This window comes from Eumetopias jubatus, unplaced genomic scaffold (genome assembly GCF_037043125.1).
Source record: "Eumetopias jubatus isolate StellerSeaLion01/CBP00866 unplaced genomic scaffold, mEumJub1_p1.0 scaffold_7, whole genome shotgun sequence".
In the NCBI taxonomy this organism is placed as follows: Eukaryota; Metazoa; Chordata; class Mammalia; order Carnivora; family Otariidae; genus Eumetopias; species Eumetopias jubatus.
The window spans coordinates 29,839,250-29,863,139 of record NW_028274813.1 but is presented as its reverse complement, the minus strand read 5'-3'; the positions used below and the strand labels follow the sequence as shown (position 1 = coordinate 29,863,139).

General features: G+C 38.4%; 1 protein-coding gene across 25 annotated transcripts in view; it reads left to right on the top strand.

Moving 5' to 3' along the window:
- The window catches only part of SIPA1L1 (signal induced proliferation associated 1 like 1), a 466,784-nt gene that overhangs the window by 360,722 nt on the left and 82,172 nt on the right, over positions 1 to 23,890 (top strand). For all 25 annotated transcript variants that reach the window (XM_088024540.1, XM_028087081.2, XM_088024541.1 and 22 more), the window contains 3 exons: positions 10,344 to 10,518; positions 20,409 to 20,512; positions 23,581 to 23,738. In XM_088024540.1, coding sequence (XP_087880666.1) covers positions 10,344 to 10,518; positions 20,409 to 20,512; positions 23,581 to 23,738 — 437 coding nt within the window. The remainder of the gene's footprint in view (positions 1 to 10,343; positions 10,519 to 20,408; positions 20,513 to 23,580; positions 23,739 to 23,890) is intronic.

The following is a 23,890-nucleotide window of genomic DNA, read 5'->3' as shown; positions in this document are numbered from 1 at the left end:
TGAGTTTGACCAGCCACTTTCTTCTTTGATTCAGGCAGCTAGATTTAAAGAATGAACCATAAGGAAAACATTTTTCCCAAAACCCATTTTATACGAATGAAGCTTTGGCAGAACAATTACCATTCCTGAAATTTTATTCTTCTTTTAGATTATGATAACAGCTAATGCCCAATTAAAGTTCAGATGACCACCCACATTGGTTCTAGACAGCTCGTGGATCTGTACATATGTTATCAGGAGGGAAATACACCTGATAGTCCTCAGGTGAGGGAAGAAGGCAGTGACACTGGTAGCTTTATCTTGTCTCTTCACAAGTAATGGTTCCTGTGCCCTGGCTCATCTGTGCTCTTTTGCCTGGCTCTGGGCTGGATGACAGGTTGGAGCCCTTTCCAGTGGTAAGACAGCTGATAGCAGTGATGTCTGGAAGATGTTTGGCTGTGGTGGGACTGCAGTTTGCAGTGGTGGATTTGAGCTTCATAAAGACATGCAGTGAGGATGCTTTGGTTCACAGTCCAAAAAGAGTAATGGAGTGCAGATATTTCAGTCTTGACTTTAAATTGTGGATTGTGTTTTCAATTCAGCTTTAGAACAAAAATCTAGTTTCTTTCCTATGGGACTTAACTAGCTAATATCTTCAAATGGTGCAGAAATCAAGGCTAATTATGTTTCCTTCGAGGGATCCCGTTCCTACTCTCTTCTGTCTCCTCCCCTCTCTCTTCCTACATAACCACTTTTACTAGTTTCTTATATATTGTTTTTCTTTATACAGATGTCATATATGCATATAGTCTTATTTCTTCCTTATACAGAATATAGCATGCTGTGGACATTTTCTCTTTTCACTGAGTAATGTATTTTGGAGATCTTTCTATGTCAATATATAGAAAGCTTTCCCATTTTTATGGCTGCATAATATTCTATTGTGTTACTGTACTGTAATTTATCAGTTTCCCTATTGATGGACATTCGGTTTGATTCCCGTCTTTTCCTATTACAAACAATGCTGCAGTGAAGAGCCTTTTTCTCTGTAATAGAAATTTGTCTTAATGTCAAGTCAAAACCAGGTACATTTATTATCAATTTAATACCCAATATGAAGCTTTTTATTTTTGTGAGAAATTTTTCACAACCTCAGATTATTGTATGTATAGAATTTTTTGTTATGCTAAAATAAAAATAGCTTAGAATATGTGCACAAATAAAAATAATTTTGACAGCATCTCAGTCAGATTTTAAAAATAACGTTCCTACCCAGTATCCATGTCATTTTTAAAATGATTTTATTTTTGTTAGTAATTGCCAATGAGGACAACTTTCCTAATTAGCATTTTTTTGCCCACTACACTGAATTTTTCCAGTCTCTTTGACATTCTTTTTAGGGGAAAGTATAGTGATGAGTCTTAAAGAAGTGGTTAAGAAAGTTGTCATGTTTATGAAGAACAAGCCAAAGTAAATGCTATCAGTGTGAATCATGAGAATTTTAAAAAATGAACAAGGTCTTCATGTCCAGTAATGACAGAATAGTTTGCTGCAGACCAGCCCACCCAATGAGAATAACCAGGAACACTGGACAAAATAGTTTTTAAAAGTAAGTTTGTACTTTTGCTTCTAGAAATACCGGGTAGATCTATTTTTAGCCTATTCTTCCTGCTAAGTATGGCTAAAAACCTTGTACACTGTATATAAAACAAGCATAAATTTTGCAAGGTGGAGAGGAGGCAGATTGGCTAAGGATTGTGGGATTTGAGGAACAACACAGTGGTCGTTCATGATAAAAACGGAAGTAGGGAGGAACTTGCTCAACTTAATGAAAAACATCTACAGAACATCTATAGCTTATATCCTACTTACTGATGAAAGATTTAGTGTTAAAAAGCAAGGAGATTAAAAAAAAAAAAGCAAGGGGGTCGCCTGGGTGGCTCAGTCGTTAAGCATCTGCCTTCGGCTCAGGTCATGATCCCAGGGTCCTGGGATCGAGCCCTGCATCGGGCTCCCTGCTTAGTGGAGAGCCTGCTTCTCCCTCTCCCACTCCCCTGCTTGTGTTCCTTCTCTCGCTGTGTCTCTCCCTGTAAAATAAATAAATAAAATCTTTAAAAAAAAAAAAAGCAAGGAGATACACTGTCACCACTGCTATTCAGCATGATACTGGAAGTTCTAATCAGCACAATAAGGCAAGAAAAGGAAATAAAAGATGTTAGATAAAGGAAAGGAAAAAATAAAACTGTTTCAGGGGACATAATAATCTATGTACAAAACCCCAAGGGATCTACAAAAACTTCCCAGAACTACAGAGGTATGTTCAGCAAGGTTGTAGGATTCAACATCAACTCACAGTGATTAATTTGATATCTTTGTTGTTTCTTTTAATGGAAGTATAGCTGACACACCATATGACATTAGTTTCAGGTGTGCAACTCAGTGATTCAGGTCTATACATTATGCCATGCTCACCACAAGTGCAGCTACCATCTGTCTGTACAGTGCTGTTACAGTACCATTAATCATATTCCCTGTGCTGTACTCATCCCCATGACTTACTTACTCATTTCATAACTAGAAGCCTGTATCTCCTATTCCCCTTCACCCATTGTGTCTTTCCCACCCCCACCCCGACAACTACCAGTTTGTATTTTTGTGTCTGTTTCTGCTTTATTGGTTTGTTTTAGATTTCACACTTAAACAAAATCATATGGTATTTGTCTTTCTCTGACTTATTTCACCTAGCACGATACCCTCTGGGTCCATCTATGTAGTTGAAAATGACAAGATCTCATTCTTTTTTATGCCTGAGTAATATCCCATTGTACATACGTACCACGTCTTCTTTATCCATTCATCTATTAATGGATGCTTAGGTTGCTTCCATATCTTGGCTATTGGAAATAATGCTATAATAATCATAGGGGTTCATTTATCTTTTTGAATTAGTGTTTTCATTTTCTTTGGGTAAATACACAGTAGTGGAATTACTGGATCATATGGTATTTACATTTTTAATTTTTTTGAGGACCCTCCATTCTGTTTTCCACAGGGGCTGCCCCAATTTGCATTCCCACCAGTAGTGCACAAGGGTTCCCTTTTCTCCACATCCTAATCAACACGTGTTATTTCTTGTGGTTTTGAGTTTAGCCATTCTGTGGTAATATTTCATTGTGGTTCTGATTTGCGTTTCCCTGATGATTAATGATGTTGAGCCTCTTTTCATGTGTCTCTTGGCCACCTATATGTCTTCTTCAGAAAAATGTCTGTTCGGGTTCTCTGCCCATTTTAATTGGATTACTTGTTTGGGGTTATTTTTTCTTTGGTGTTGAGGTCGGTACATTTTTTAATGTATTTTGGATGTTAACCCCTTATTAGATATATTATTTGCAAATATCTTCTGTTCACTAGGTTGCCTTTTCCTTTTGTTGATGGTTTCCTTCATTGGACAAAAGCTTTTTACTTTGGTGTAGTTCTCAATTTGATTTCTTTTAATGAATGTGTGGAACCTAAAAATTGAAATACAATACCGTTACAGTCCCACAATAAAAAATGAATGTTTGGGTATATATCTAACAAAACATGTATAGGACTAGTGTGCTAAAAACTATAAAACACTGATTAAAAAAAATAAAAGACCTAAATAAATGGAGAGACATACCATGTTCATGGATTGAAAGACTCAATATATTAATGATGTCAATTCTCTAATTGATGCACAGTCAACACAATATCAAAATCCCAGTAAGATATTTTGTAATTATAGACAAGATTATTCTGAAATTTCTATGGAAAGGCAAAGGAGCTAGAATAGCTAAAACAGTTTTGAAAAAGAATGAAGTGAGGGAAATCATTCTTCCTGATTTTAAGACTTTTATTATGTGACAATAGTAATCAAAACTATGTTTTATTATTGGGAGGACAGACTAATGGATCAATGGAACAGAAGAGAGAAACTAGAAATAGCACCCATCCCCACATATATCCAAGTGATTTTTTTTAAAGATTTTATTTATTTAATTGGGAGAGGGAGAGGGAAAAGCAGACTCCCCACTGAGCAGGGAGCCCGATGCAGGGCTCGGTCCGAGGACCCTGGGATCATGACCTGAGCCGAAGGCAGACGCTTAACTGACTGAGCCACCCAGGTGCTCCAGTATCCAAGTGATTTTTGACAAAGGTGTAAGAACAGTTCAATGTAGGAAGGATAGGTTTTTCACACAAAGGTGCTGGGACAATTAAACATCCATAGGCAAAATAATGATCTTGACCTAAACATCTAACACACATTGTACAGAAATTTACTCAGATGGATCATTGACTGAAATATAAAACTATAAAAATTTTGACAGTAACATAGGAAAAAAACCTTTGGGACCTGGGAACCTGGTAAAGAGTTCTGAGACCTAACACCGAAAACTTGATCCAGACAAGAAATAACTGAGAAATTGGTATTCATCAAAATTAGCATCATGAAGTGCTTTTTTCCTTAGACATTTGCTGTTTTATGAGAGGCTTGGGGCTTAAGTCCACATAAAGCTGCAAATAAAAGGGGACAGACCAGCCTTGGTTTCATGAGGGCTGCAGAAGTAAAAAATGGAGTTCAGGGAACACTGCATCTGTAAGACAATCCAATTGAAATTCTAGAATGGGATAAAATAGCCACAAGTTAAAATTTCAATAGATATGTTTAAGAACATATTAGAGCAAAAGAGAAAATTGTTGAATTGAGGATAAATTACCAGAAAATTGTTTTTCTTTTTTTTGTTTTGTTTTTATCATGATAAATATACTATTTAATCTCCGTATTCTACTCCCCTGGCCTCCCCCCGCCCACTTCCCCTCTGGTAGCTATCCGTTTGTTCTCTGTAGTTAAGAGTATGTTTCTTGGTTTTTCTCCCTGTCCCCTTTTTTTCCTTCGCTTGTTTTTTTTTGTTTCTTAAGTTCCACATATGGATGAGATCTTATGGTATTTGTCTTTTTTTGACCTTTTTCACTTAGCATAATACTCTCTGGATGCATTTATGTTGTTGCAAATGGCAAGATTTCATTCTTTTTGATGAGTGAGTAATATTCCAGTGTGTGTTACATCCACATTTTCTTTATCCATTCATCAGTCAATGGACACTTGGGAGGCTTCCATAGTTTGACGATGTAAATAATGCTGCAATAAACATAGGGGTGCAGTTACAAGAAAAGTTTTAACTGAAGAATGGAAACAAAAAAATATGAGAAATACAGAAAAGTACCTAAAAGGCATTGAGCCAGGATGAAATACATATATGTAATGGAATTCCCCGGAGGAAAACAAAGCATTAGTTGGGGGATAGAATCAGTATTTTAAGATAATATTGGTAGAAAGAGTTCCAAAACTGTTGAAAGATAATGAATTAAGATGGATTTATGGAGCTCTGCCTGCCCTACGCGTGATAAATATAAAGAAAATCAGGCATAGGTCCATCAGGATAAAAATTTCTCAAAATAGAAGAAAAAGAGAAAGACCGTAAACAGTCAGAGGGAAAAAGGACCTCCAAAGATGAATAGGACAGTCAGCTGTTAAAATCAATCATTTGTTGGGCTCTGAAGCCTAAAGAAAAGGTAGAAGCCAGCACAGGTTTCTAGAGTGCCAAAAGAGTAACTTTCACAGTGGATTTTACCCGACAAAAATATTCTTTAAAAATGTAAGCAAAAGTAATTTATAGTTGCAGGGGGGACAGTGATCATCTGAGTTAGTTGATTCAGGGATGGGCTACAAAGAGGAATCAGAAACTCGGAAATGATGGAAATTTTCTGTATTTTGATGGTGGTACAGGTGTATTAGAACTCATTCAATCAAATGGATGCAGTTTACTGTTCAGAAATTATATACCAATAAAGTTGATTTAAAAATTCAAGGCAGATTTCTGCTTCTAGCCAAGATTAAGAAAGAGGGACTGATTTACTTTTCCATCAGAAACAATTAAAAAAAAAAAACTAGGTAAAACAATGAAACAGTTGGTTTTTAGGACTTTGGGCATTAGGCAGCAAAGGACAGTGATCTCTGGGAGGTGGATGCAGATTGAAAGGACAGTGAGATCACACCAGCTTTCTGCCTGAAGAGTTTGCGGACTGCAGTGCAGGAGTTTGGGGAGCGTCCGTGGAAGCCCAGCAGTCTCCTGAGTTGAGACTTACGGGTGAGTCCAGGGAAACCAAGAAGGGTGGAGTTTGCAGAGATGAGTACTAGTAAGTGCATGCATTTGAGGAAATGACTTGAGTCCAGCGTGGGAACCACCTTCCAGGTTTAGGGGGGCAAATCCTCAGTCGTCCCACAAGGCCAGGAATAGCTTCTGCCTCCACCAGGCCGACTGGAGAACCTCCTAGTTCACATGGCAGAGGGGTCATCCCAGGATGGTTTAGCCTCAGTGGTGGGGCAAAATTGTCTTTAAGTTAAACATTGGTGTTGTACAACCTAACAGAGTTTAAAAGTAAGAACTGAAAAGATCAAACTATTTCTAAATATCTGTGTCCCAGAGCAGAGCTCAAGCACCCTGAAGCCTTCATGGCCCACACTCTGAGAATTGCCTCACAATGAAATACCATGACTCACGTGACGGTTTGAAATTTCTGGATTAAGTCAGACAATGTAAAGATTTTATAAGAATTTGAGAACTGGGTTGTTCTCTTGGTCTTTGCTGCCCCAGTAGCCTTCCTGAGGCTGGGACACCAGGCAAGAAGAGGTGAAAATGTAGAATTGAGAAGTTGGTTATTCAAATCTGTTTCTATTGGTGGAGGGCTCTGACTTTATCATCCATCTTTCCCAGACACTCAGGGCTGTGTAAATCAGATGGTAGTATTTCTTTCTTTGATTCTGTGTTGAAGTATCCACTTTATTAGAGGAAGAACAATTTTATCTACTAGCTAGTTGGTTCCTAGCTGTGAGAGCCCATGTCACTTTTGGTCGGTTTTAAGGACACTTTGCTTTATTGAGATTCAAGACCTTCCTGTCAAATATAACCTTTGTCCTGTTGGATTGACCATCAATACTTATTATAGTAGAAACATTTGTGGGTTTTCAAACACTTCCAGAATGCTCCCTGTGAACAGTTGATAGGCAAGCATGGAATTGTATAGCATGGCCCTGAGATTATCCAAAGCGAAAATCCTAAACTGTGGATAAACACAACCTGTTCCCAGGATGGCTTCTGGTGTCCTCATAACTCTATTTTGAGCATTACATGGAAGGATTGTATATTCATGTATGTAAATCCATACAGATGTGTTTGTGTGTGTCTCAAAAAAAAAAGAAAGGTGCTGTTTTATATAACCTCCTAACGACTTAAAACCGCAAACCATAGCTCTGCTTTCATTTATGTTTGCTCTTTCTCTTGCAATAGCCCATATCATATTTACCTAACTCTTCTCTACCAGCTCCTCTTATTCTCGCAGGGAGCAGGGTTGCTAACTGAGGATGCCAGGAGCCTGCGTTCAGAGAATACCACCTACCTTGATTTAATTGCAGTAGAAGCCACAAATACAGTCATATTGTCATGTTAGAGGATAGAGCAGTGACATTTGGCACAGTTTCAAACCAGAGGGAATCTGACATTCTAACACATTTCCTAATCCTCTTAAAGGCTCCTTCTTTTCACGAGCAGCCGATGCCAGTTTGTTCCCCGAGCTGCCGGTGGAGTTCACTAGAGGATGAGAAATCAGTCAGAAGAAGGCGGCACACTCTCATTGTCCTCAGATACATCTTCTCCAATGCTTTGGAGGAAGTTTCCTTACTTCTCTCTGTAGTGAACGCCTTTTTTATATAAACGAATCCTTTTGAATGTTGCACAGTGAAATCTTAGGCCTTTATCTGAGAAGTTTTAAAAAGCCATCCACAAATCCAGTGTCCCTGTGATGCTTTCTCTTGAACAGGGTGACTTTTGTTTTACGTTGTGGCCTGAGAAGGCTGATCTGGGAGGCACGGAGCCAAATAGCAAATCGTTCACAACCCCTTCCTTTCTCCCCCTGCCTTCATGTCTTTGATAACCCTCCCTGCAGGGAGGCAGGAACGATGTGGCTGTATGAAGGACTTCTTTTGTAGTTGACCCAGAGCCCACCACTGTTTTTTATTTGTTGAGACCTAATAGGGTAGGTACTCAGATTAATTCTAAAGCCCAGGTGAGATCTCTACCTGTAGGAGTCCCCCTGCAAACATTAGCCACATTCAGACATTTGAAACAGGCCAGCTGACAGAAGGGTGAAATGTCAGTGGTGTGCAGTAGGTTTTATTCTGTCTTCTTCTGTTTTACCTACATGTGGGATATGAAAATGAATTAAGTCAAATGTGTTTCTGTTGATAATTTAAAGGAAGTAGAAATAATGTGACGTCACATGCTGTTTTGAAAATATGCCATTATTACTATATCCAGTTATTTGCGAGTTTCCGACTTGGAACTTGACCTTCTGCCTGCTGGGGTAGGCGGAGCAAGGGAGAGTCACTCCTAGGAGCTCTCCTGTCTGTGGGGTCGTATAAAGGCTGTGGCACTTCCTTGTCAACGAGGTAGGGTGTGGTGGAGGGAGGAAAGGAAGTGAGAGTTTTGCCCCTATGACATTTTCTCATTACTCTTCTGAATCACTTGGTTTAAAAAGTTGGAAAGAGTATTTAAGGTTCACAGTCCCTTATGTACAATGGTAGGAGCTGGATGGGTTTCAGAATTCAGAAATGTCCGCATTTTAGAAGGACAAGAGAATGTATACACCATATGGTAATATTCCCCCTGGGGTCTGAGACAGCATCCCACAATCACATTAATATTTCCTCAGGGGAAAAATGCGAATATTCATATAACCTGGGATAAATTAAAAGTATTAATGTCAGCCCATATCAAGTTTTACTGCCACATGTGTTTGCCTAAATTTGGTTTTTACCTTTCAACTTCAGAATTGCAAATAAGGGGCTGTGGATTCAAGCCTGGTTGAATCTTGGTAGTTAACAGAGCCAGCCGGGTCACAGGATGGAGTTTGTGGTCTTGTGTCTCGCTACTGGGCTTCCATTCTCCGACTATGCTGATGTGTCACACAGGGATATTTGCTCTCTGGGCTGTTGTGAGGATCAGCTAATGCATCTGAAGTACTAACCAGTGATCGGCATATGGTGGCTATTCGGTAAATGTTAGCTGTTAACAATTTTGCCTCTTCCCTTCCCCCTTTCACTTTGGGAGATGAAAATTGACTGATGCATTGGCTGCATTGTCACTCTGGAAAGAGACCAGAGCAGTATGGAGTGCCTCGATTTCACTGCGGAATTAAAAGTCAGAAGTTTTATACCAAAAACTAATGTCTTGGGGCACCTGGGTGGCTCCATCAGTTGAGCATCTGACTCTGGGTTTCAGCGCAGGTCGTGTTCTCAGGGTCTTGGAATCCAGCCCCATGTAGGGCTCCCGTGCTCAGCGGGGAGTCTGTTGGAGATGCTCTCTGTCCCTCTCCCCCCCTTGCTCATGTGTGCGCCTGCGCACTCTCTTTCTTTTCGAAATAAATACATCTTAAAAGAAAAAGAAAACTAATGCCTTGTTAAATGACTAATATCACCATAAAATTTGTTTGCAGAATGACTAGACTTTTCAATGATGAGTAAATATTTTGATTAATGTTACATCATACCTACATCTCCTGAATGGTTTTTTTTACTGTCTCTGAGGAAGGAATATTTGCCACTAGCTTATTTGCCATTATGAAACCCCTTTTAAAGTTTCTATTCGGGCACTCATCTTTTAGAAAAATATTTGAAAAGTATATTGTTGATGATGCTAGTGCTCTAACAAAGATATAACTGAGATTTATAATTTAGTGTATTGGAAAAATGGCATTGGGAGTGAAATCTTTTCCAGTTTTGCCAAAAAAAAAACAAAAAACAAAAAACCCTAGAATTCGCAAGTATATTTATGGGCTTTTTAGTGTGAAACAATATATTTTAAAGTATCTTTTATAAAGTGGACCTCTGCTTTTAAATTTGTAAAGCCCCAAAAGGGGAAGATGATTAAAAAAGAATTACCTTTATTTGCCAAGCTGTTTTTTAGAGCCTCATTTTGTACTTTGTAGCCCATTCAGAGAAATTCCCTAAAGTATCAACATCTGTTCTAACAATGCATGATCTTGATGTACAGAAAGTGTTAATTCATTTTTCTGTCCTTTTCTCTTAACTTGTGAAGATTATAGTTGTAGATGCTTGTTCTACTGTATTTTTTGGACTAGAGACAGAAAAATTGAAACAGAAGGATTTCAAGAGAAGAGAGATGTTAGCTTTCTGATGGCCATGTGCCCTACAGGAGTTAGGAGCAGTTAGGTGGGGCATAGTGGACCTGCCTACATTTATATGCATGTACTGCCTCTCTTCACAGCTGAACTATCAGCAGAAGGTGGGCATCATGTACTGCAGAACTGGACAAAGCACTGAAGAAGAGATGTACAACAATGAGTCAGCTGGCCCGGCATTTGAGGAATTCCTTCAGCTGTTGGGAGAACGTGTTCGGCTCAAAGGATTTGAGAAGTATCGTGCACAGCTTGACACCAAAAGTAAGAAATACTTATACTCTCCTGCTAGGCTTGTTTCCCTCCCTCTGTGTTGATGTTCATCTGCTAAATTGCCCGTAAAACAACATTGCCATTTACTGCAGAACACTGCTGCTGATAGTGGAGAGCAAGTCGGAGATGGAGGGTGTGCCACCGAAACAACTGAAGGCTATAATCAAAATAGCTAGGATTGGACTGGTTAAAAAAAAAAAAATCACGTTATCAGAAGTGTCAACAGAGTAGTAGAGCAGTGGGTGCAAATCATGCAGAATGGCTCCTGGATAGTGTTGCATAAATTTCACTATATTTAGCTGAATGTTAGAGTGATTGCAAATTCCAGAATCTTATAACCAAATGGTCGTAAGCCCTAGAATTTTTTACTTTCATTAATTTCTTTCATAATCCTTGTGCTTATCTGTGTGCAGTCAGTCTTCGTATGGTTTTCTTACTCATTTTTTATATTCTAGTAATAGGGCCTTTGTTTGCTTATTTTCTATTTTTATTATTCATAGTCTAATTGAATCCCTAAGAAAATAGGCTTCTTAGCTTTGGTATTAGATTGGCTCCTGAAATTTGTTGATTAAAAGCACAATGATGGAAGAGTTTTTTTTTTTTTTTTTTTAGCTATGGCTCATGAACATACCTGTACACTCCCATTCCCCAAGTCATTAATAACATAGTTAAGTTCTCATGTATCTATTTAGGTTAGAGGAGGTTGACGTCTGCTGTGTGTCTGTGAGGAGGCAGTTTTAAATTTTATCTCAAAATTCATCCATGGACACCTGTGACCTGTTTTTCATTGAGAGGGTCTTTGGATTAGCACATCTATATTGCAGTCTATAGTAATCTCTCCGATTTTCTGCACAGGAAATTAAATAAGGAGTTGAGTCATGAAAACAGAAAAGCATTCATAAACTCCACTGTAGGGAAGAATTTCCTGTTGCCATGGTTTTGCTGTTGCCAACTTGGAAACGACATGCAAGAGAGACTATTAAAGCCCATAAATAGCCTCAACTCTTAAATATTATTTTAACATTCCATACTCTGCTTGCAACTGCATAAAATGTTAAATCTCAATATGCCCTGAGACTCTTCTTTTCCAGAGAGTCTGACATTTGCCCTATAAGCTTCATTCATGTTGTCCCAATTTGTTGTGTTATATAAATTATCCTCACCACAAAGAGCTATATGAAAGGATCTGGGAAGAGAATATAATAAGCACCCTGGTTATTTATTTTTTTTAAACATATAGTATGTTAGTAGTTTCAGGGGTAGAATTTAGTGATTCATCAGTTGCATAAAACACTCAGGGCTCATTACATCAAGTGCCCTCCTTAATGCCCATCACCCAGTTACCCCCTCCCCTCCAGCAACCCTCAGTTTGTTTCCTAGAGTTAAGAGTCTTTTATGGTTTGTCTCTCTCTGTTTTTATCTTATTTTTCCTTCCCTTCCCCTAGGTTCATCTGTCTTATTCCTTAAATTCCATGTATGAGTGAAATCATATGGTATTTGCCTTTCTCTGACTTACTTCACTTAGCATAATACCCTCTAGCTCTCTCCATGTCACTGCAAATGGCAAGATTTCATTCTTTTTGATGGCTGAGTAATATTCCATTATATATATGTATTCCATATATTTCACATATATATGTATATATATTCCATATATTTCATTCTTTTTGATGGCTGAGTAATATTACACACACACACACACACACACACACATCTTTATCCATTCATCCATCAATGGACATCTGGGCTCTTTCCGTAGTTTGGCTATTGTGGACCTTATAAACACCTGATTCTATGCATGAATGGCCAGATTAGAAATTGATAAGACTATTATTTGTGCATTCACACATTCCCAGACACTTCTTAATGATGAAAGGCAATGTGAGAAATGTATAACAAGACCATGCTTTTTTTTTTTAAGAGCCAAACAATAGTGCTTTATTGATAAAAGGTTAGTTTCAACGGATACAAAATTGCTGTGTAAAATAAGTTTTCAAAATACATTTCTATAGGTAAAGATTATCTCTTAGTAAAAGCAGTTATCTCTAAGTGAAAGTATTTATTTAGATTTGGGCAGCAAAACAGAGGGGGATGTAGAAGTGAGACAGTGTAGGTTCACCCACCCTGCATAACACTTATCAGGTAGCAGCTGGCCCTTGCAGTTCTACCCGAACATACAGGGGGCCTGCAGCCACTACATGTACATGTGCCCCCAGCTCCACCTTTTAAACAGCTTTTACTAGTGTACTTAATGCCAAAATAACCCAGATAGCTGACCTTGCACGGAGGTGCTAAAGTCACTTAACACCTTCTCTATAACAAGACCATGCTTAAGCAATGTGGCGTCAAGTAAGACACTAGAATAAGTAAAATAAGCACTCTGTGCATATTTTGCCTCAAAATCCCAGTAACCGTGAAGGCTAGAGGGGGGTGAGCCTGGATTAGCAAACTGTCTCTGATGGCACACTTTTACAGTTCTGTGATGTTTAGCAGCAAAGGATTCCTTTTCGCTGCAGTGCCCTCCTTTAAGTCCCCTGTAACCTTTCAGGGCAAAGCTGATGAGCAGAAGAGTCTGTAGTTTCTTTTTCTGCCCTTTCAGAGGGTCAAGTTTCCTCCCGGGAACAGAAAGTCAGAGAGTATTTCTATTCTGCAGCCCTGAAAGAGGCAGTTTGCATATTTATCTCTTTTACTTCAAGCTGACAGGGTCAAAGCCAGCCCCTGCATACCCCAGTAGCCTCTCCCTGGCCATGGCACACCCAGAGTTGAGACTTGGCTCTGTGTGCTAGGAGGTCATCTCACCACATTTTGTCCAATCTTATTTTGTGTCAGGAAACCCTTTCTTTCAATATAATCATTAAAAAGAGAAAATGCTGGGGCACCTAAGCGGCTCAGTTGGTTAAGTGTACGACTCTTGATTTCAGCTCAGGTCTTGATCTCAGGGTCGTGAGATTGAGCCCCAAGTCAGGCACTGTGCTGGGCATGGAGCCTGCTTAAGGGTCTCTCTCCCTCTCCCTCTGCCCCTATCCCCTCTAAAAAAAGAGAGAGAGAGAGAAAGCTTTCCAGTTCAAGTGTTCCCAAAGGATCATTTCCTTTATGTTTGACAGTGTAGATGTGATTGGATCTGTGGTTTTATAGTTTTCATCAAATAAAAATAGTAATTGCCAATCTTGATTTATTTTTTCCTGTCCCCATCTTCTGAATCTCCAATTACACATACATTGGATCACTCACCAGGATACCATGGGTTAATAAGGCTCTATTGATTTGATTTTTTTTAACCTTTTTTTCCCCTATGCTTCCATTTGGATTATTCCTGTTAATATATCTTCCAAATTCAGTGTGTTTTTCTTTTCTTCCATAGTGTCTTAATCTGCTGTTAATCCAGTCCAATGAAATTTTCATTTCAGATACTGTCATCTTCAGGGCCAGAACTGCATTTGGTCCTCTTTTCTTATATTTCCCTCTTTCTCCTCATTAGGTTCATGTTGTCCTTTAAATACTTGAACATATTTATGATGGCTGTTTTAAGGTTTGTGTGTACCAGTTCTCTCATTCTTGTGGATCCTTTGAGGTCTCCATTTAACAGATTTTCTCCTCCTTTTGAGTGACATTTTACTGCTTCATGCATCTGGTTACTTTTGATTAGAGAGTGTACGTTGCGAATGTTTTATGGTTGAGTGTCTAGATTTTGTTGTCTTTAAAAGGAGTGTTGAGCTTTGTTTTTGTGGGCAGATAATGTTACTTACAGAACAGCTTGATCTAATGAATCTTGTTCTTAAGCTTTATTAAAGCATACCTAGAGCAGTTCTTTATCCTCTAATTTAGCTCTACTATTAAGGCATGGCTTTTCTTCTGTCTGAATACCTGCATATTCAGTGAGGTCTCTTTACTGTGGCTGGTTAGAACTTGACTGTCTTCCAGTCTTATGTGAACTGTGAGAATTGTTTGCTTTACAATTCTCTGGTAGTTTTTCTTTGCCAAATAGATTTTCTGTCTTTCTTTTATTGAGGTATAATTGACATATAGCATTCTATTAGTTTCAGGTGTAGAAGGTAATGATTCAGTACTTGTGTATATTGTAAATTACCACACAGTAAGTCTAGTTAACGTGTTGCCAAACAAGGTTACAAAAATTTTTTTCTTGGGATAAGAACTTTTAAGATCTACTCTTAGCGGGCGCCTGGGTGACTCAGTTGGTTAAGCGACTGCCTTCGGCTCAGGTCATGATCCTGGAGTCCCGGGATCGAGTCCCGCGTCGGGCTCCCTGCTCGGCAGGGAGTCTGCTTCTCCCTCTGACCCTCTTCCCTCTCGTGCTCTCTATCTCTCATTCTCTCTCTCTCAAATAAATAAATAAAATCTTTAAAAAAAAAAAGATCTACTCTTAGCAAAACTTTCAACTATGCAGTACAATATTATTAACTATAGTCACCATGCTGTGCACTACCCTAATAATTTTTCTTTGCCTGGCTTTTGGAATCTTACTCTCTGTGTTTGCAGCTTACTATTCAGCCCAAGACTCAAGGGGCCCCCCGTATGCAGATTTTTGAACCTCTTTCACTGTGTAGTTTTCCTCCTCTTTGATACTCTGCCCAGCAAATATCAGCTACCTCAGGCTTCTTGAACTCCAGTATGTTTTGGCTTCCCTCTTCGAAGCCATGCTCTGTGCTGTTGTTCCAAAAGTACCTCAGGTAGAAAACCTGGTGGGAATCAGAGGGCTTATCTTCTTTGGCTCTTTTTTCCTCTTGGATCACTATCCAATGTCTGAAAAAAGTTGTTTCAGATATTTTGTCAGTTTTTCTAGTTATTTATAATGGGAGAACAAGTCCTGTACCAAGTACTCTTTATGGCTGGAAGCAGAAGTTCCAGATACTTTTGATATTGTTTTCTTGTGCATCCCTCACAGGCCTTGCTGGTTACTGGTTATCCCCATTTCATAGAATTGGCTTCTGTAGATTAACGTGCCCAAGGTTAGATGGCTAGGAAGCACAACACAGGTAGAACAGATCCTAGCGCTATGATTAACGAAGTGTTCAGAGAAAGCATAAATGTAGAATTAAGTACAGCCAAGCCCAGAGCTCTGCGTCCTGGCTATGTCTCCCTCCCCTCCCGCCAAGCCCTTGGGTTCACATTACCTAAGCCATCTCGAGAAATGGCTCTGCTTGTTATGTATTACAATTCTATTCAGATTTTAGGAAGGATTGATGGAGCTTTTGAACCATTTCTTGTTTTTCCCAGTTTTTCATACAAAGTCCATTTTCCTGGTTCAGAAATAAGGTCTTTTTGCAAACAAGCTATAAATGTGTCAGGAGTTGGAACAGTTCTGCAATGAAGACATTTTCAAGTGGTGGATTTTTTTTTTTTCCCTCCTTACTTTGTCTCCTCATTTGGGTGACATAACCTCTAGATAATTACCACCCTCTCACATTACAGCAAATACAAGAATAAATTTCCCACCAAGCAGTTTGTTGTTTGGAAAGCTGGAGACCACCTTCATTTTTAGCTGTGCATATGGATGATTATTTGAGAAATCATTTCCTGGATGAGGCTAGAACATAGGAGATTTTAGAAGCCCTTTGTAAAGCATTCCTTCAAAGCCTTAACCTTCACTAATTTGCTGCAATGTTAGTGAATGCTTGTTGCTTCCCCCATTTTTCAGCAGTGTTACAAAAACCGCTGAGATTCAGGGTCTTAGAAGAGATACAAGTTTTTTCATAAAGAAAATAAGTCCTTTATTATTTGGAATATTTAAACTTTGATAGGGAACTGGATAAAACTAGCATTGCTTAAATGCTCTGCACTTGCAAAGGGCCATTTGGAGTTTAGACACTGATGAAGAAAAGAATTCTTTTTTCACCTCCTTAACTTTGACCTGTGTTATAATGTAAGGCTTTTCCTTTGAGTGTTCCTGGAATGCACTTGGCAAAGAAATTAAAATATGTAAAGGTCCCTCTTTAAGGAAACTACCCTTTGTACCTCAGCTGCACAAATTTCTAAATTCTAATCCTTCTCCTGAGCATCTTTTATGGGCTAGTACTTTCATATATATTATTTCATGTAATCCTCACAGCAGCAAGAGTATCGATGGACAGAGAAGTGAAGTGATTTGTTTGTGGTCATTTAGCAAATGATGCTGCTGTCATTCAAATTCAGATCTTACTTCCAAATTGAGAATCCAGGTGTCTTGCCAAGTGAGTCGTTGGCAGAAAACAGTAGTGGCTGACTCCTAAGTGCCAGCCCCCACCGTCTCGACCTTCCTCATCTCTCTGTGTGCTACTGATTTTGAGAAGCCTCGAGTCCCAGGTGCATTCACTTGCACACTCACACAGGCCTTGAGTTGACACAGTATGGACTCACCTGTCATGGCAAAGGGCAGGACAACAGACTCTTCTTGATCCTGACCCTCACTGAAGTGAAAGAACCCATCCCCTGGCCATGGTTAAATGTACCTTGAAAAATTATTAGTAAACATGATAGATGCCAGAGCAGGTAGAAGTCTTGACTTCCCCAAATACTTCACTAGTGAGTGAGTGAAATAGTACCACGAAGGCTGAAGCGTGTCTCCTCTCGAATACGTGCTGCTGTCCCAGATGTCAGCACTTGGCCCTGGCTGTGTTTCTGAGCATTGACTTATGCATTCCCCAGACCCTGAGGCAAGATTGGGATAGGACATCGGGGGGCCTTCAAGGGATGGTCCCCAGCAGCCAACTGACGATTATTATATTTCAAATTAAATAAAGGGATAAAAATGAGACTTACAAGCTATCTGATTTCATCTTGCATTTGATGTGTTTTGTAGTGGTGAGTGCATTTAATTAACGGAGCTTAAGCTTTCTTCATTCTGTTGACTTTATTTAGCCTACGTGCGTTTAATGAGATTACTTTTGTGCTCATAAATATTTAAAACCAGGAACTTTCCTGAAATCAAATTGCATAGGCTTGTTTTCCTTCATCTAGCTTTTCTTAACTCTGATACATCTATTAGTGATTGAGAAATGGTTGTTATAAAAGTCTGATTACTTTTCCTCATTCAGGTTTGTACACATACACCTTGTCAATGAAGTTTCAGACTACCTAAAAGTAAAGGTGTTGAGCCCAAAAGAGCAGTCAAGGATGATAATGACACTGACTGTATCTAAAACTGTGCTGCAAACTCATTCATCAGTTCATGCCATCTTAAATAGAAATGCCTAATGTAGGATATTATCGTGTGTCTACACTTTTTCGAAGCAGCTGAGAAATATACTGTTATCATTCCTCAATTATTCAGTGCCTTCTTATCATCTATGTTGAATATTAGAAATTTTACTTTCTATGACTTTGCGTAGAGTGCTGACCTTATTAGTGGGTGTATGCCACTCGCTGGTAGTATGATTTGGAGGCCGATCGTGTGATTATCAAGATGACCCATAAGATGCCTGAATTTACTCTTTAACTTTTACCCCCTCGACAAGTATGAGGGAGCGTTATCTTCCTTTCACCGCTCTTCTCAAAGCATAGTTCCCTTTAGAAATGTTTTAATATATATTCTCTTTAGCCAGAGGAAAAAAAAGGATTTTTGTCATTTTCATTTTCCTGATTGTCATGCTATTAGATATTTCATGGTTTCAGGGGCACTGAAAATATAATAGCAATATTGGATGCTTTATTTTTAAGAAAATATAACAAACATTCATTTTCCATTCTCTCTGATAAAGTTTAACAATTCTGTTATGTACATAGTATTTTCAGGATTTTGGAATTTCTTTCTTCTCAGAAAGGAAGATGTCATTATTTTGGCCCTCGTTTCATCTCTGAAACTTTTGAAACTATTTAAACTGTTTAAAATTATCAGCAAAACTTGGGGGTTTCCAAAAGTCCCCAGAAAAAGGCTGGTCAGGCAGCGTACGTGACATAAATGAGGTGTGCAGAAAAGAAAGCGAGAATGGGCCAGAAGTAGAAAAGCAGATGACCTTCCGCATTGTCTTCCACATCAGCTTTCCTGTCTGGCAGTAATCCTTTTAGAATTAGACAGACGTAGAAAGCGGAATGTAATTCATGAATACTAGATGACAGTCTCTTTTCTAGTTCATTAATTTTGTTCAAAATTGACTTGAAACACATGTAAGTACATGTCAAAGCTGACACATTCACTTTAAGGTTTTAAAATGTACTAATCAGTTCAAGAGTTATTTATAGCAAGAATCCTTAACAGTAGATATGTTCTTCATACTCAGGAGCTGTCTTAGTTCAGTTATTTATTGCAGTAATTTGTAGTTTTTTTTGTTGGTGGTCATTAGCATCTAGAGGATATTTTTTTCTTGGAAAGTTATATGTTGGTACATATTTTTGGAATTTTTGAAGAGTAGTCTGCTTTATTTCACTTTAGCTTGTTTCTAATCCTTTGCATTTAATGTCAGCTTCAAAAATTAAGGTACTCCAAGAAGCTTGAGGTTGAGACTCTGGGCTCTAGAACATTTTTACAAGTCTGCGAGCCACTGTTGCGGTTTATTCTTGGAGCAGTGCCTAAGGGCAGTGGAGCTCCTGAATTACAGTCACCCTGCAGGTGTTTATTTTTAGATTCCTCTGCCCAGCCCCGTACCCACTGAGCAGTATTTCTGGGGGTGGTGCATGGGAATCTGCCTTTTTTAACTAGCTCCCCAGATGCCACTGTACATGCTAAATTTGAGAACTACTGCCTCTCAGTATATGCTAGGGGCTTTGTCTTGGGCTTCTCTAAAATGGAGTAAAGCATTCTGGTCCTCAACAGTATGGTTGACGGAGGCTTGAGTTTACCCAGAATGAACACACTTATGTCATTTTGCAGCCAGTAAGTCCAGGGCCTTTAAGACGAAAGATACTCCCTTTTGATTGGACCATTAATAATTCTCTTCTCTGGTTTCCAGTTATTTGTGGGCAATTGATTTGTTAATGATTAAGTGGTTAGAGGTTGTTGTTGACTTAAGGAAGGTGAGAGCAGAATAGTCTTAAAACATTGTTGGACATTGCTAGAATACCTGTGTTACTCAGTGTTACAGTCTTGTTAAATTTCTATCTGTTTCTTAAGAACAAAACATTTCTCTTAAATCAGAAGTTTTGGAAAAGATGTTCTTCATCTGATGTCTGGATAGAATTCAGGGGTGTGTAAACTTGGATGGGAAATAATTTTACATTTATTTTCACTGACCCCCTAACTAAAATTTAGCACTTCCTTCAATTATGAATATAGGCAACAAACAACAGTTGTTTAAGTTCTACCTATGATTTTATTGCAAGTTAGAAAGCATAGATATTTTCATATTGTATTTTTTTTGAGATCCTTCAAAATATTGCTTATGTACATCACGACTTCAAAATCATAGTAGTTACTAGATCAGTTGCTAAGACTTGTTAGAGAAATCTAATTATCATTTTAAAATTATTTTTGATAACTATTTTGTAGTACAATTGATTTCTGTTGAAATCATATATATTTTATACATTTAAAAATATTATTCTGACAAGGGATCCATAGGCTTCACTAGACTACCAAAGAGAATCAGATACAAAAAAATGGGTAAGAACACCAATGCTGGGGGCACTTGGGTGGCTTAGTTGGTTAAGTGGCTGCCTTCGGCTCAGGTCATGATCCCAGGGTTCTGGGATCGAGTTCCGCATTGGGCTCCCTCCTCAGCGGAGAGCCTGCTTCTCCCTCTGCCTGCCACTCCCCCTACTTGTGCTCGCTCTCGCTCTCTCTGACAAATAAATAAAATCTTAGAAAAAAAAAAAAAACACCGATGCTAGATCTTATACTAACATCTTTTCATTCTAAATCATTTCCTTTTTTTTTCCAAGATATTTTCCTTAAGTGAACTATTTTTCCTATTCTTATAGTCATCTCATCATTATATATTTTTTTACTGTAGCTGACTCCACTGGAACCCATTCTCTGTACACAACATACAAAGACTATGAAATTATGTTCCATGTTTCCACCATGCTGCCATACACGCCTAACAACAAGCAACAGGTAAGAGATCCTGGTGTTGTCTGTGTTTCTTCGCCCTTGTTCATTTCCCCCAGAAACCTAAGTGGCAAGTTTGTAAAATCTTAAACCAGAATTTAATGTTGCACCTGTCACCGCAGCAGGAAGCTTTGTACTTTGCGGAAATAACGAATAGCAAATGAGCTGAAAACAAATGAAGAGACACAAATTCTAGGTTAACAGCCAGCTGGATGGCTTTGTGAATTAATCATTTGATTTTCACCCACGGAGATTGAGGTTTTCATGGAATCTGAAGAGAACAAGTTGAAATCATGGTGATTAGGTGACCCTGCAGGGTTGCAGAGAACATGGATGAGTGGGTGAGATTCCATCTCAAGAGGCCAGGGTGCAAAGCAGGAAAGTACTGATGTGTCATTTCAGATTTCAGAGGAGGTTTGGTATACTAACTGGGAGAAAAACCAAAATAAATGTCAATGGGATCTCAGAAAAAGGTTTTTTCTTAACATTTATCAGGAGACAGCAAAGAACATTAAAAAACGATTGGCCTTCATGTACATCATACGCAGTTTCTTTTAAAAAAGATCTAAAAGCACAATGCCTGTTACTAAAATGTGGTCATTGACATAGTAAATGAAGAAACCTAGAAGTGGCAGATTGTTACAGAGCAAAATGGAAACTGGCAGTATTATTTTAGAAAGTATGAGGTCATTGCTGTTTTTAAAAAATATGTCAAAATAAATGATACCAAACTGACATTTAAAAGAGCCAGAGAGCAAACAGCTTTTCCTTTCAATAGCAATTATAAACACAAGCAGTCCAGTATTACTTCTGACCTTAAAATGGATCTAGATTTTGTTATTGTCAACTGTTGTGCTAACAGAACACGGCCAGCTGCAGAATGAATCACATCCTCTTTCCCAGAATTTAACCAAACACAGATTGAATCGAACACTTCGTCACTGCAGGTTTGATTAAATCACAAATAGAGGTAACGAAATTTTGCCTCTTATAATTACCAAAGGAATCAAAAATAGGGAGCAGAGCAGTGAATCAGCTACAAATCTGAAATAAATCTATTTAGGATAAAGTCTATTATCTGGACTTTGTTGACAGTTTTTTTATGCAAATTCCAAGTTCTAGATTACCCAGAGAGGAAAACATCATGATAAGGAAAATATGTTTTTCTTATTCTGACCAGTAAGTAGACAAAAAAATTTCAGGATGTTCACAGGTGATTTTTAAAGGATTATTCTTTCTGCCTGATTGCTCAGCAGAGAAAGTAAGATGTATGGAAGGATAAAAAATTTAGTTAACAAAATTCAGTTAATTGTTTATTTCTCCTAAATGAGTTGAAGTGTGTTGAGCAGCATGAGTTGGACATGAGTTGGACAGCTATCTAAATTATTTAATTTGGGGGTCCGATCAAGGCAAATGTGTTATTATGGTCCTAAATCAGAATGAAAGAGTAATTGGTACCGCTGCATCTTAAAAAATCTTAATTCTCGGGGCACCGGGGTGGTTCAGTTGCTTAAGCGTCTGCCTTCGGCTCAGGTCGTGGTCCCGGGGTCCTGGGATCGAGCCCCACATCAGGGCTCCCTACTCGGTGGGGAGTCTGCTTCTCCCTCTCCCTCTGCCTGCCGCTCTCCCTGCTTGTGTTTTCTCTCTGTGTGTCATATAAATAAATAAAATCTTTTAAAAAAATCTTAATTCTCTATCTAGAGAATTTATTTCTTCTATGTAGATCACTTTCTGCTTGGGGAAAAAAAAACAACATAGCTTATAAAATCTTGTGGCAGGAATTTGTTTATAAATACTGTCTTTCATTATATATAATATGAGGTGGATAGATGGACTTATTTCTAATTGGGTCCTTTACTAAGACATTAGTGTTACATATCAAACAAGAAGAAAGACTGACATTGCATCAAAAAGACAATGACATCATCTGTGCAGGAATGACATAATACATAGACAAATTGTATTTTTTTCAGTGTGTCCAAGATCCTGAGTTGATTAATAATGTTTAATAATGGGTATATTCTGTATAGCAGTCAGTACAGACCAGCCTTTATTTCTTTAACATCCAATAATATATCATGTTTAGAAATGAAAATAAGTGGCCTCATTAGAAGATAATTTGGGATGCTTTGAAATTCCTAAGGTTAAAAGTACATTTCTGGAACATTCTAACTCCCAATTCTCAACCCTAATCTAAAAGGCTATTGTTTCTCCCAGCTGAATACTAGATCACTGATTTTACTGGTATGTAATTTGTGTAAGTTAAAGTCACTGGAGAATTAAAAAAAAAAAAAGTTTTATAAATGCAAGTTTGTACCTAACAGATAGTTGATATAAATGGTATATTTCGTTATTTTTCTCCTTGTGAGAGCCTCTATATAATAAATATGAGATATGCAAATTTCATTCAACTTTTTTTCCACACTACTGAATTAAACTGTCTAATAAACCCCTCTTAGAGAGCCACTGGCCTAGCCTGACTTGGGGTGCCTGAATTTGAAAGCCACCTTTCCAAATCACCATTTAATGTGAAACAGAAGGTGGTCTTAAGCAGCTTTCACTGTAATTAAGAAAGGCTGTTTAAACTTGAAATTTAACCTGCTTTAGAAATATTAGTAATTTCTGCATTCCCAGCTGGTGACACAAAAAGCATCTCCAAAAACACCTTAGCCACATTTCTTTAAATGAAGTGAATTAAACCAGAACATAAATTGCATTGTAATTACTTCCGCCATTCTCTTCTCTAAAACATCTTCCCTATGGCAAGTTTCTTTCTTATGTGAAAATGGAACAAAACTGTTGTTATGGAAACAGAATTTGGAGAGGCTGGAACTTGGCGTAATATGCCAGATATTGGTTTGCTCCTGAATGGGCTCTATATTTTATGCAAATTTCAGAATATTCATTTCTGTATTCTTCCTGGGAGGGAATAAGACAGGCTAAAATATTGACAGCACCTGTCTCGATTACCTACCTTAATATGTCCTGATTAATAATGAATGTTTACATAAGGGAATTGGGGAGGAAAACGCAGAGTGTTGTCATTTATATTGTTTGCTTATTTTTTCTTTTAGCTCCTACGGAAGCGGCATATTGGAAATGATATCGTAACAATTGTTTTCCAAGAGCCGGGAGCACAGCCGTTCAGCCCAAAAAACATCCGATCCCACTTCCAGCACGTTTTTGTCATCGTGAGGGTCCACAACCCCTGCACTGACGGGGTCTGTTACAGGTACTGGCCCTACAGCTGTGGCTCCATGGGTGTTGGCTGGTGATCACACAGAGGGCCCCCTCCAGCTCTGCTTCCTGAAATGGCAGTGGGAAGTCCATTACTATTTATTTTTGTCTTTAAACTGTGCGTGTAGATCACCGAATTCACACAAT